Source organism: Sinocyclocheilus anshuiensis, unplaced genomic scaffold (assembly GCF_001515605.1).
Source record: "Sinocyclocheilus anshuiensis isolate Anshui unplaced genomic scaffold, SAMN03320099.WGS_v1.1 scaffold230, whole genome shotgun sequence".
Classification (NCBI taxonomy): Eukaryota; Metazoa; Chordata; class Actinopteri; order Cypriniformes; family Cyprinidae; genus Sinocyclocheilus; species Sinocyclocheilus anshuiensis.
The window spans coordinates 1,135,847-1,150,742 of NW_015546034.1; the positions used below are offsets into that span (position 1 = coordinate 1,135,847).

Genomic DNA, 14,896 nt, shown 5'->3' on the forward strand with positions numbered 1-14,896 from the left:
TTTTTTACCCACAAAAAAAGGCCCCCCCCCCCCCCCCCCCAAAAGCCGTAAACCGAGGGGAAACACTGAGAAATACGGTGCACTTCTTAAACAAAGCATTTAAGTTGAATCGGATAAACATTTAAACTAACAGATATCAGCAGTAAATTAATCACAGTACATTAAGACATTTGTCTTGTATGACAAGTTTCCTGCAATGTTATGTTTAACTATGCAAATGAGGCATTGTGTAATTAAATATGCACTGATTTGCAAACATTTCCAGAACAGAATTCTGAACACTGGATAAAGATATGTTCATTTTTTCCCTCTCATTTTGTTGACATATTAAATGTTTTTACAGAGTAGACCTCTTTTTATCACTCCATAAATCAGAAAATACAGCTAGTAGAAAACACTTCTCACCATGTTTTTTTAAGGAATAAAGTGTTAAAATTATATCAGGCGAATGATATATGAACAAAACCCTCTGTTAAAACCTAGAAAGTAGAAAGTTTACTGTACATACAGTAAGTGCTACTGAAGTGGAGATTTCAGTTTTTTAGGTTTTAAAAAATAAACAATTAACTAAAAACAAAACCACTCTCATGCAATTGGTTAAAAAAATCTAAAATCATTTGTTTTCAGATCACACCTATTCATTTTTTTTCTTCATTTAATTTATTTGTATGTAATACAATGAAATTCATACATTTTATGTGTTTGAATACTATTGGGGGCCACTAGCATGTGAAGCTGGATTTTACACCAATAGCTATGTTTATATCCAAATTTACGAATATTAAGTTGCACTAAATATCACAAAGAAAAATTAAATTTGCTTCAGTAGGAGAAGGCACTGTATATAATAATTTTACAATAAATGTATACATTGAATTACGAGCTTCAGAGCACACAGATGAAACACGGTCATGTTATCTTATTTTCAGAGCCTGCTGTTTGGGAACGCAGTTCTGAGAGTTAATTATAACTTTGCACAAGCATTTTAGAATGACAAAACTAGCATTTCAGATGCTGTGCAATGAGATCGGTCTATTGGTTGGTCCAGTTTCATGCAGTCCCATTGCAAAGTCACATGTCTTTTTTGATGCGCATTAAGGAATTTATTCGGGAAAAGTGTTGCCATTGTAGTTTATGTGCACATTTTCTCATGTGATAAGACATTTATCCAACTTAGTTGAGCGCAAGTTTTTTATGCGCATTTTTAGAATTCATGCACATTTTGGCTTTTCCATCCAGTGTTTTTTTTATGCGATGTCCCAAAATGAGCACAAAAATAGGTGGATGGAAACACAGCTAATGAGATTGATGTGGGTGGAACTACCCAGCACAACACAGCAAAAATAGAAGCCAAGCTTATATCTAAGGTGACCAGACGTCCCGCTTTTCCTGGGACAGTCCCGTATTTTGAAAAAATCACGTTTTGTCCCGTATTTCAAAATTCCTTTACGACTGGGTGATCAGAGCGAGTAGTAGAAGTGTTCTGTCACACGACAAACAGACTAGTCAAAGGTAACTACGCTTGTCGTAGAACAAAATTACCATCCAATCACAATTCGTTATCGATTAACCGCACGCAGTAAGTGAAGAAAGGACAGGCGGAATCACGCTGAATGTCACAACAGAAACACTCTCTCGGCCACGCGATATCAATTCTTCTTGCGCCAAAATTGTCAAATACACACATAGCTGTAAAGATGTCCACTGTGTGGAGTATCTCATGTAAATACAGTCGGTTATAGCTTAAGTGAACGTAAACAGGTGGGTGTCAGTATGTGTCAGTATATTACATTCATTCGGTCTTAAAGGGACAGCATTAAATACCCTACCTGTCTGTCTCATTAATGTTAATCAAACAAAAAAAAGATGTAAAATAAATGTATACGTTAAACCTACTGTATTAGAAAAACAAGTTTTTTATATTAATTTGTATCTATTGTATTTGTCTTATGGTTTGTAATTTGCTTCTTTATGTTTATATAAAAAATAACTTTGTGTGTGTGTGTGTATGTATATATATATATAATTGAGATATTATGAAATATTATTTCTCATATCGTGGTCATATATCACGCCACCCCCACCCCACGTGTCCCGTATTGAACCATGAGAAATCTGGTCACCCTACTTACATCAAAAGTACACCAAATCTTGACTCGACATGCAAAATACAGGTACTCACCTCTCTCACAGGAGCGTCCCAGATAGCCCGTCCCTGAGCAGTCACACACATATCGGTTCCAGCCCTCTCTGCAGGTGCCGCTGTTCAGGCAGGGGTTGCTTAGACACTGTTTGGGAGGTTCCTTAGAGCAGGACGGCTTCACCCCGACTGCTCTCTGGGCTTCTGCTGTCCGCCGGATGTCCTTGCTCTGGCCGTCCATGAACAGATCTCGCACGCAGCCCACATAGCCGTAGTTTAGGAGCGCAGTCCAGACCTCCGTAGGGAAGATCAGACCAGCACGGTCCTCTGGCAGGCCGCCCAGATAGAGTATGTCTTCCAAGTCCAGGATCTCACTCTCACCGGGAGCGTTGTAGGGAGTACGGATCGAGTTCACGGAAATGGTGCCTGTCACAAAACCACGAGAAGCAAATTTAATTTTGTTAACTTGATGTTTAGATGCCATTTCAGCAACTTCTAAAAAGTTTGATTCAGTTTTAATGAGAAATTATATATGCAAATTGCGGACTATGCAAATGAGGCTCTTTAAGGGTATTGAAATTATCCTTCATCCTTTCCTCTGTAAATAAACCCCCCTTTGCTTTCAAAGCACACAATGCAGACAGAAATCTCTCAGTTTCAGTCTCCTTAAAGTAAATTTGAAATGATGTAGCTACTGTATATTCATGTTTAAGCCTGGAAGTGTGAAAGATGATTTCAGAGCAACACTTTGTCACCATTTGTCAGAACAGCGCCTATAGCATTGATTTGTCAGTTTTGCATTTGTAGGTATGTGTCGAGTATAAAATGGCTCTGCGGATGATCAAATCAGCTTGATGTAGATGTCAATAGCAAAAATATGAGTTATGAACAAGACTGGAGCTAGAAAAAATAGGAAGCCCAGGACAAAACTTGGGCCTTCGGCACATTGAGAAATCGTTAGCATAATTTCTGGTTAAGGTATGCACTTATTTAATGTATTCAAAGCGTTGGAATGCACAGACTTATTTAAATAATATTCAAAATAATTGTTTATTACTTCCACTTGGTATAATATAATATAATATAATATAATATAATATAATATAATATAATATAATATAATATAATATAATATAATATAATATAATATAATATAATATAATATAATATAATATAATATAATATAATATAATATAATATAATATAATATAATATAATATAATATAATATAATATAATATAATATAATATAATATAATATAATATAATATAATATAATATAATATAATATAATATAGTTTTAGTTTTATTTCATCACAAACATCTTTTTGTTGTGGGAATCTGTAAAATAAAGTTCTCTGTACAGTACTATATTGGGTGTATACTAATACTGGATGTGTATAGTAATAATTGAAATGTTACATATTGTTGGAAATGGGGCCTCACAGTCACAAAAACATTATAGAGTGATTAACATTCATATATGTGCACATGCTTTCATATTATCATCTGATTCTCATCTGAACTCACAGTGCAAACCCTTACACAAAGACAAAGATTCAAAAAGCTGTCTCCATAGCAACAGTAGACAATATGTATCAGATTCACTGGATAGTCATCACTATCAAAAGGGCATATAACAGTAAAAACGCTTAGCTCTATTCATATCTAATTTATTGGTTGTGACTGATTAGGTTCTCACAAATTATTTGTATATCCTTTCAAAACATGTTTCAGTCTGCCCTCTTCTTTTATGGTTTATGTCTAAAATACCGCTTTTACAACAGTGGTTAATATAAAGAGCAAAAAAACAGTACTCTCAGGTGAGGCGAGTCTTTCATTCAGTTAAAACACTTTCACGAGTTCCATAATCACCCTCATTGTTTTCCTGGCGACTCCAACAAACAGGCATTTATACGCAGCCGGCAATTCAGAATTTTCCTTCTCATTTTCCACCACTGTGCACTGCCATTATTCAAGCCTTGAAGGCAGTTACAAAAGAAAAGCCATTACTGGCAAGATAGGAGAGAACAGGCAGGGATTAAGCGCTGGCCACTGCTGAATCCTGTTTATTAGTGTCCAACACTGAGTCCAAACTCAATAAAAGGCGGCTTAGAATTAAAGATGCCGCCTTTTCGGTGCCAAAACCGTGTTCCTTTAGTGACAAAAATGCAGCTTCTGTTATAAAGGCAAATTAGTGTGAATGTAACCGAGGGGTCAGCTGGAGGTGGTACTGCGAGGCATGCAATATGTTAAAGGAACAGCTCATTTAACGAAGCACTAAAGCAAACGCACATCTCATGGAAGTGCAAGGTTTAGTAAAGAAAAATATATAACTGCAGACTTGCAGACTTATTTTGACCAATGTTTGGACAACAAGCAGTTTTCATAATTGTAGATGTGTTTGGTATGTCTATGTGGCTGGTTTATGGGATCTTTTTTCATGCAGTGGTGGTCTTTTAGGACTTATTTACTGTATACTTCATTGTTTGTTGAGGATCAGTCAGTGACCTTAATTGTTTCAGTAATTAAGACAGATAATATAATATAATATAATATAATATAATATAATATAATATAATATAATATAATATAATATAATATAGTTTTAGTTTTATTTCATCACAAACATCTTTTTGTTGTGGGAATCTGTAAAATAAAGTTCTCTGTACAGTACTATATTGGGTGTATACTAATACTGGATGTGTATAGTAATAATTGAAATGTTACATATTGTTGGAAATGGGGCCTCACAGTCACAAAAACATTATAGAGTGATTAACATTCATATATGTGCACATGCTTTCATATTATCATCTGATTCTCATCTGAACTCACAGTGCAAACCCTTACACAAAGACAAAGATTCAAAAAGCTGTCTCCATAGCAACAGTAGACAATATGTATCAGATTCACTGGATAGTCATCACTATCAAAAGGGCATATAACAGTATAAACGCTTAGCTCTATTCATATCTAATTTATTGGTTGTGACTGATTAGGTTCTCACAAATTATTTGTATATCCTTTCAAAACATGTTTCAGTCTGCCCTCTTCTTTTATGGTTTATGTCTAAAATACCGCTTTTACAACAGTGGTTAATATAAAGAGCAAAAAAACAGTACTCTCAGGTGAGGCGAGTCTTTCATTCAGTTAAAACACTTTCACGAGTTCCATAATCACCCTCATTGTTTTCCTGGCGACTCCAACAAACAGGCATTTATACGCAGCCGGCAATTCAGAATTTTCCTTCTCATTTTCCACCACTGTGCACTGCCATTATTCAAGCCTTGAAGGCAGTTACAAAAGAAAAGCCATTACTGGCAAGATAGGAGAGAACAGGCAGGGATTAAGCGCTGGCCACTGCTGAATCCTGTTTATTAGTGTCCAACACTGAGTCCAAACTCAATAAAAGGCGGCTTAGAATTAAAGATGCCGCCTTTTCGGTGCCAAAACCGTGTTCCTTTAGTGACAAAAATGCAGCTTCTGTTATAAAGGCAAATTAGTGTGAATGTAACCGAGGGGTCAGCTGGAGGTGGTACTGCGAGGCATGCAATATGTTAAAGGAACAGCTCATTTAACGAAGCACTAAAGCAAACGCACATCTCATGGAAGTGCAAGGTTTAGTAAAGAAAAATATATAACTGCAGACTTGCAGACTTATTTTGACCAATGTTTGGACAACAAGCAGTTTTCATAATTGTAGATGTGTTTGGTATGTCTATGTGGCTGGTTTATGGGATCTTTTTTCATGCAGTGGTGGTCTTTTAGGACTTATTTACTGTATACTTCATTGTTTGTTGAGGATCAGTCAGTGACCTTAATTGTTTCAGTAATTAAGACAGGCCTGTTAACTAATTATTGAACACTGATTGTGATGTTGCCATTTTTCACCTCGGAGTAATTATTGACTTTACTTATCCATTATCGACACACACACACACACACACACACACACACACACATACAGACATTGGGTTTCCATGTTTTATTGGGACATTCCATAGGCTTACATATAGGCTTTACAAACAGTACTTTCTATTCACTTACCCTAACCCTACCCATCACAGAAAACTGTATATAATCTGATGCAGTGGGATTCAAAACAAACAGCTACATACTGTACTTCATATGTGTGTGTGGTCTTGGTATTCCCTACATTATGGGAACCAAATATTCCCACAAGGATAGTAATACCAGTAAATTTTGACCTTGTGGGGATATTTGGTCCTTATAACATAGGGAATACCGGGACCACATACACAATACAGAGCTGTTTGTTTTGAACCCCACTGCCTTTAATTATATGGAAAAAAACAGTTCTTCAAAATATCTTCTTTTATGTTACACACATCAAAGAAAGTCATTCAGGTTTGAAACAGCAAGTTAATTATGACAGACTTTTCATTTTTTGGTGACCTGTGACTTTAAGTCAGTCTGCAAATGCTAACTTGGATTTTAAATGCCTCTAAAATCTAAACAAACATTGGCCAAAAATGTATGAATTTTCATTATAATTCGTCTGTGAATAGATCACAGGAAAAAACAGCAGGACCGTTAGTGAGTATGTGCATTTATATTAGTGCCAAGCTCCAGTAAAGGATGTATTTGTTCTCAGATCTGTGATTTATTTTCATCATTAATGGCTATTGTGGGATTTGAATGAATAGCTGCAGTATCGTTCTGCTATGCTTTCCAGTTTGTGATGTAGAGCTCTGGGCCTGAGCTCAGATCTGCGTCACATACCTCGAGAGGGAGAAAAATTCACTTTGAGATTAAATGTGATTCCATAGACTGATTACGGCCTCCTGTATCTGACTCATTATTCACAGGCACACCCAAAGAACCGGGAGAAACACTAAATGGCCAGACATGGTGGCACAGTAAATTATAATTATGCTCCGTGCAACTTGTTCCCTGCCAAGCATTTCGACAAATACGCTGAAATAGTGCTTTCCGTTCTATTCCGCTTGATACATCACTGCAGAGATGCCACTTGTAACATGCTAACAGTGTTAGTAAATAAGAATTTCATTTTCCTCTAAGCCTGTAATAAGTCTGTGTGGATTTGATGAGGCATAGTGGCACTTTCTCCTCCTCTCGCACTCACACTGTCACACACACACACACACACACACACACACACACACACACATTATCTTGTCCTGTGTCGCGCACTTGGCGACTGTACCCCTAAACAGCAGCCAAACATCTCCCCCTGGGTCATCAGTAATGAGCATTCTCCATCATCTCGACTTCCATTCACTCTGCTCAGTGATTACACAGCATGGCCTAATGCTGGGCCGGTTTTACTTTATGTACACACGCACAAATATACACACACCAGTGGAGTAGAGTGGATTTTTGAAAAAGGAGGCAAAGTCCCATTTGTTTTTTTTTCATTCCAATGTAAATTCATGTTTCAGTTCATTTGATTTTTTCATGGTTTAGGCTTGACATGTATATGGAATGCACTTTATCTTACACTATCAACTAACAATCAATGCTATTATATTTTTTGCATGTATTATATAAACATACTATTTCTTAGGGATGTGCTTGAAGCCACATATCTTATTCAGAAAGGCTCAAAAATAGCTAAAAAATGAATGCCGAATTCTAACAGAGAAAAAAATGCACTGCACTGGTCTAAGATAAGTTCTAAGATAATTTCAACTGTTTGCTATATCTATACTAATGTTTAAACCTTCAGAGTGAGATATAACTTTTTCTATTTTTCCTTTTTTTTTTCAGTTTTAATTCATTAAGGTTGCAATAAAAAAAAAGAGTAAATCTTTTAGTATACAATAAAAATTTGCTATATGGAAACTACACCACCATTCAAAAGTTTACGTGACATGAAATTGTACAAATTTTCAAATTTTTACTGTATCTACTGCATTTTAGTTTTGATAAAGTCTTCATATGGGATTTCTTTCAAAACATTGAGAAAAATCAATATTTTAAATCAATCACTTAATAGTGCTTTCAAACGATTAATCGCGATTAATCGCATCCAAAATAAAAGTTTTGTTTACATAATATATGTGTGTGTACTGTGTATATTTATTATGTATATATAAATACACAAACATGCATGCATATATTTAAGAAATATATGTAACGTTTATATATTAAATATATTTATATATGATATAAATTATATGAATATAAATATATATATGTGAATACATGTAAATAGTTTCAAAATATATGCTGTATGTATATGTATTTATATATACATAATAAATATACACAATACACACACATATATTATGTAAACAAAAACTTTTATTTTGGATGCAATTAATCGCGATTAATCGTTTGACAGCACTAATACTTAAGTTATAAACTACAAACTTTTAAATTGTAGTGTATAAATGAACAGAGTTAAAAATGGGCTCTTCATTTAGTTTTGACACACTGATTCTATATGAATGCAGATACAGAACTGATTACTTGTCGATGCAAAAGATAAAGATAGAGATAATGATTTTGCACTATTTTTTTTAAAGCCAAATCACATTCAAATCTCATAAAGTTTAAACATTTTAAACTTTTTTTTTTTTTAATCATTGCTTCAAAAGTAATCACTGCAGTAGTATAGTATTAAAAGCATAACTCATGTGGCTTGTTACTGGTAACTGATGTTTGGCTATTATTATTAATAGTCACCTTCTTTTTGGACCATTAGTCAACAAATCCTCTGTAAACACCGCAGGTCTCATGTCGGTCGCAGGCACGGAAATGCAGCTTTCATTTAACTGAGCTAAATGGTCACTAAAGCCTCACTCATAGATCACTTCCAGTTCATTACAATTCAGAAATGACAGAAAGTGGTGATATCTGAGTGGGTGTGTTTACTTTCTACTTAGTCTGTCCATTTCCACCAGTTTGACCCATTCATTCAGGCCAATTTGCGGCCTGGCTGCCTGTCCCTTTAGAAAAATAAGTGGTTTATACACTACCCAACCTCATATTTCAGAAAATTTCTGTATTCTCTCATCCTACTTTTTTGTGGAGGCACAAAAACGCCCCTGACGTATATCTATATGTCTACATATGTACATTCTCATTAATAGATGCATATGCAGACGCACAACCGTACATGTTTGCATACACGCACGCAAAAAACACCAGCATGCCCACACACACGCGCACCCTGCACTAGGACGGCTGCCCATATATGATCAAACGGCTTGCGTAGGCAGGCAATTCACGCAGGCGGGAGAGTGACACAGCTCATTCTGCAGGCTTGAAATGCAAGGTCCCATCTGTCAATGGTGTTTCAGATTCCCATGAAATGCTACTAAGAGAAAAGGTTTATTCTCGCTTTCAAACTGTGCCTGAACTCACAATGACAGCCAGTGGATTGTGCAGCAATAAAGCCTGGAGAATAAGATCAAACCGAGCCGTGGATAAAAACAATGATTTGATGAAAAATACAATTTAAAACCGTGGAAAAAAAAACTGCGCTCCTAACGAAACCATTTCCAATCCCAATTGAATACTGTATTGGCATGAAACAAAAATATCACTCTTGCTTTAGAAATCTTATTTTATAATTGCTCCAAAAGCTATTTAATTTTCTTCTTATAACTTTCACAATTTAATCTCACAGTGTATGTCAGAACTAATGCAGGTGACTGGCGTTTCTATATCCGGAAAGAGAAGATGAGAGATTCGAAATAACCACGGATCAATAGAGCCTTTTCCCACCTTTTCACAGAAAAAGGCTGTTCCTTTGACTCCAGGCAAACGGCATCGACGTGCGAGGAAAAGGGGAATAGCGGGAGAGTTAGGGATGAACATCTTTACTTGGCAGAGCTGTGCACAAACTCGCTCTCTCCTTTGGGAAACCAAATCTGGTTTCCATGGCAACTATGCCAGAGAAGACAGAGGAAGAAAGGAGGAGGAAGACAGGAAGGACTGCGGGTCCTGTTCATATTCAAATGCCTGCCTGACAGTGTGCTCCAGAAGGCATGGTTATGACTGTGTTCACGCGAGCTTGAGAGAACGCTGCTGTCTCAGCTATGTCAATATTTTCGTAGACCTTGAATACCAGCTAGCATCTAACCATACACTGAATACATCGAAAATACATTAGCAGAACAGAACCAAATTCTACCTGATCTTCCATCTCTCTGGAAGTCCACGTGGTACCATTCCCCGTCGTTGACTTTTTTGTTGACGGCACGGGTTTTGGTGGTGCCCGAGCCCATATCAAGCAGAAGGTACAGGTGGCCGTCCAGCATCTCAATGGCGAAGAAATCCACCTTCAAGGTTTTGGGGCTCTTGGGGTCTTTCTGCTGCTGCGGTTTGGGTTTTCCGTGGCTGAAGAGGAGAAGGCCGTTGGGCTCAGTGGTGCGGAAGTCGAAGGAGATGGAACCGGCTTTTTTGGCGGACCACTTGTCAAGGGTAATGAATGACTCTGGTGTCTCGAAGGTGACAGGATCTAGGGTAGCCACGTTCTCGCATTTGAAGGCCACCACGCCGCTCACCTTCATTTTGGGGTCGCCTAGCTTGGCCAGTCGAGACAGCTCGAGCCTTACATCGTTGTTCTTGTACACAACCTTTATGTGAAAAGAGAAGATTTCCAGTGAGTTAACAAAAAAAATTCACACTTTATACCATGTTTATGTTACTGTGTATTCCAAATAATGCTAGGAGTGTTGGACAGGAGGTTGAAATTAATATTAATATATTAATAGTGTTAAACTCTGTTCCAATATTATTGCAATTTCAACCAAGAGGACCTGAATCAATAAAGTGTATAAGACGTCCAGTAACCTATAGTGACGACTCTGATTGGAGCTGCTACTAAATATAATTTGTTAGTATTATTTTAATTAATTAATTTTTACATGTAATATGTGCATTTGTATAGAGGACCAAACCTGCAGAAATTAAAATAAATATAATTAATTTGTAAACAAAACTTTAATCCTGAATTTATTACCTTTTTTCTTTATTTATTATTATCTTTATTTATTATTTACTTTATTTATGATTTTCTCTTTTCATTTGTTATATTCTTTATTTTTTACATTTTTTATTTTACTTTATTTTTATATTTATTTTTATGCATTAGGTTATTTTTTATATTTATTTATTTATCTATATATTTATTTATGAATTTATTTAGTAATTTCTGCAGGTTTGGTCCTCCAAACATTTGTATGTAAAAAATAAAATAAAATAAAATAAAATAAATAAATAAATAAAAATCTACATTCTATCTACTTGTACTCGTCTATGTATTGATGAACTCCATTCTCCACTTGACTAAATGTGTGTTTTTTTGACTAAATGTGAAATCCTCTCTTTGACTACTGCATTAACCACAAGCAGGTTCAATGACACTAAAGTGACACTAAAAGCTTAGTTTGAGAGGTAACTGATAATGATGGGTTATTTATGCAATAAACATCATGTCTTTGCCTTTTTCTGGTGCATTTTTGACAGAAACAAATAAATATCAGTCTCCTCTGGCATCCATGCAGTGATTAAAACTCATGATATTGCAGCATAAATAAAAATACATCATTCTACATTTTAAATAAATAAATTGTCACTTCAGTCGTTACGCTCATTTTGAATACATTTGTATGGAAAATACATCTCAAATGTGTCATTTTTGTGAAGCCTTTGTCAAAGAAACTTTGACATTCACACTTTTGGTGTCTCGAAATGAAAAGTGCATATCCTTAGACTATATTTATCTTGTGCTATAGTGGGTATGTAATCATTCATGCTTCCCGGTGTCATTTTACTATTCAATCCGAATGGAATCAAATAGCAGAGCATTTTCTGCCCTCTCAAAATGTGGGGCACAATTCTTTCCCTCTCTCCTCCACAAGGCCAAAACCCTGTGATACAAACCCCAGCACCAAACTGTGAAGTGTTCACGATAACCCTCTTTTAATTCAGTTTCGATTTCATTTGAGCCCTTGCCAGGAAGAAGATAATGGTATGCGGATGCAATAAAAGCTTATTGATGATGCTTCAGAAATGCCAATCACAGGCAGGCACAAGAGCCTTTCCAGCCATTAACGGGCCACAGGAGTGAATCCCCCCCCCTGCTTTTTCCTGCTTCATAAACTCACACGGGGGAAAAACACAAGCGATCTGTGATAAAACACTGCACAACATGGCCGCCGGAGAAGAGCGCATTACAGATGAGAGGTTAGGGGCAGGGACAGCAGGTGGAGGACGACGCATCTGTCTATGCCACCTGATCTGAATGATCAGGAGCCTGGAAAGCACTGACCAAATGCCCCTGAGAGGAGGGGTGCATTAAAACAAATGCACTAATGATGAATGGGCTTCCTGTGCACCCTGCTCTAAACGCCTGAATAAATCAACCTCGGCATAAATAACTACTCGCGTATGGTAACAAACACACCGATGTACCTCACACACATTCATAACACTTGAAAATATTAAACATGACCTTTGCAAAGCAAAATTATGACAAAATAAAATGTTAAAAGGTCCCTTGTACTGCCTACGCACAGTCATCCTTTTAATGCCAGTAAAGCCTGTGAATGAACCAAGAAGAGAATCCATTCAGAATCCTCTTAGTATGAATTCTTGTCCATGAGTTCAAAGCACTGGAGTGTTTGTTAACACAGGTCAATGACCTCAGGCCTGCTGCTAATCTGTGGAAATGATAGCGCCTTAGCGCAGACAAGAGACACCAAACGCCTACACGTGGCAACAGACCACAGCTTACACGAGTCTGCACTTTCATGTTTTGACACTGATTGATTGTTTGTGGATTGGTTTTGAAATGAAGGCTGGAGGCTGGGAAGGGAAACAAATGGCGAGTCTGCACTGTTCCAATGCTTCCAAAATTCGTCATGTTTGTGCCTCTTGAAAGAATTTGTAAGCATTTAAAGTGTTACATTTGCATTAAGAAAGGCACTAGTATTACTGTCTATTTGACGCATTAGATGCCTCTGTCTAAAACCAGGATTTACATCTAAACTAGGTTCTCACAAACTGGTTTCAGGTCTATTCTAAGAGAGCTGCAGGCAGCTAAGAAAATCAATGCTAAATACAAATAAAAAATTCAATAAATAATATTACAATTTTAAAAATACAAATAATAAAACTATTATGCCTATAAAAAAAAGTATAGGGAAGCATCACTATTAAAATTAAGGCTGATACTGATGAGAATTATCTTCATTCAACGGATAATAACCATTAATCACTCATATCTAACTAAATTAAAAATAAAAGACTAAACTAAAACTAAAGTCAATCATTTTAAAAGTTAAATGTAAATTTAGATGCCACGATATTATAATGTACAGTGTAAAAAACTAACATTAATTTTGAGTTTGAGTTATACATTTTTTTTAAAGATTAACTTTAGGTGAGGGTTTGATGACATCAAAGGTAATCTTAATGTAAAAAGGCAACATGAGTATGAAAATGAAATATTTTATTTAAAAAATTTAATAAATTAATATTATGTTTTATTATTATTATTTTTATCATTTAAAACTTACATTTTCCTATTCAATCTATGTCATGTTTATAATTCTGCACGTTCCAAAACATACCCTAATCTATCGAAATCATGCGCAAAACTATGCAATTTTATTAGATTTCTTTTTTTTTACATTTGTGCGATAAACAATTTTGATTCTGTGTTGGGTCAGATGGTGACCAATGAAAAAACTACTTCTGAGGAAAAGCCAGTTGAGATCCACTGAGCTACACTGTGTAAGATTGGACATGATAAATAGACTAACAAGGTAAATGCCAGTGAGCATCCCTCACTAATTGTGGGTCTACAGGTTAATGAATGAATCACCAAGAGCTACAGCACCTTAAGTTCAACCAAGAGCAAGGCTTCATTGTCTCCCTGTTTCATAAATCAATCACAATCAGCACAATTTAACTGCTTTTCACAAGCATACCGAGGTGAGCTAAAGATTAATTTATCTATATACAAAACAAAAATGGCTGGCTTTTAATGTCTGTTCATAACATCAAAAGCATTTCCGACTTCCTGGCAGTCAGAACAGCTCTTTACTTTACCAGCTGGCGTATCAGAGGACATCCCATTCCACAGGGATGCGAGTCTAACATGGAGGATGGAAGCTGATGGATGAGACAATGTGTTCTCTACAGTTTTCCTCTGAGGAGTATTACGATCACAGATAGCTCATGTCAAGAGCATGTGAGGTAGTGGACCAGTGATCTGTCACGCAGACCTATCAAATATTGCTAGAAACTGAGTGATTTGAATGTATTTCATTAAATGTATTATTTACTTATTTATCCTATTTGTCGTACTCTTTGTTTATTTGTTAGTTCTGTCACTGTTGACGATCTGTGACCCATTTTCAAATTAACAGTATTCAGATGTGAGGAAACCTCATCAGCAATGTTAATTAATGAATGCATTTCAACTCTGCCATTGTGTTTCGACTCCTGAGTCCGTGGCGACTGATAAATAATTCCCTCAGTTGTTGGTGTACGTGACGTGCTACGAGTTTATACAGGGCAGAGCGAGCAGTGCAACCATAATGTGTACTGGGACACATCCTATAGAAAGAGCCTCCTGAGGCAGCAGCACAGAACTGACGTCAGTCAAATGTATAAAAAGTAACTAAGACAAATGATAAAATATACGTATGTTGCAGTGGCATTTAAGTAAGGTGACATTCATTCATTCACACACATATATATTTATACATATGCACACACATACACACACACACACACACAAAGGGGGGGG

The 14,896-nt window shown here is 36.2% G+C and overlaps 1 protein-coding gene across 1 annotated transcript in view; it reads right to left on the reverse strand.

Moving 5' to 3' along the window:
- The window catches only part of LOC107698795 (neurexin-1a-like), a 205,323-nt gene that overhangs the window by 99,729 nt on the left and 90,698 nt on the right, over nt 1-14,896 (reverse strand). Inside the window, exons 9-10 of the mRNA XM_016499899.1 lie at nt 10,268-10,724; nt 2,183-2,566 (exon numbers count right to left, since the gene is read on the reverse strand). Of these exons, the coding sequence (XP_016355385.1) occupies nt 2,183-2,566; nt 10,268-10,724 (841 nt within the window). The remainder of the gene's footprint in view (nt 1-2,182; nt 2,567-10,267; nt 10,725-14,896) is intronic.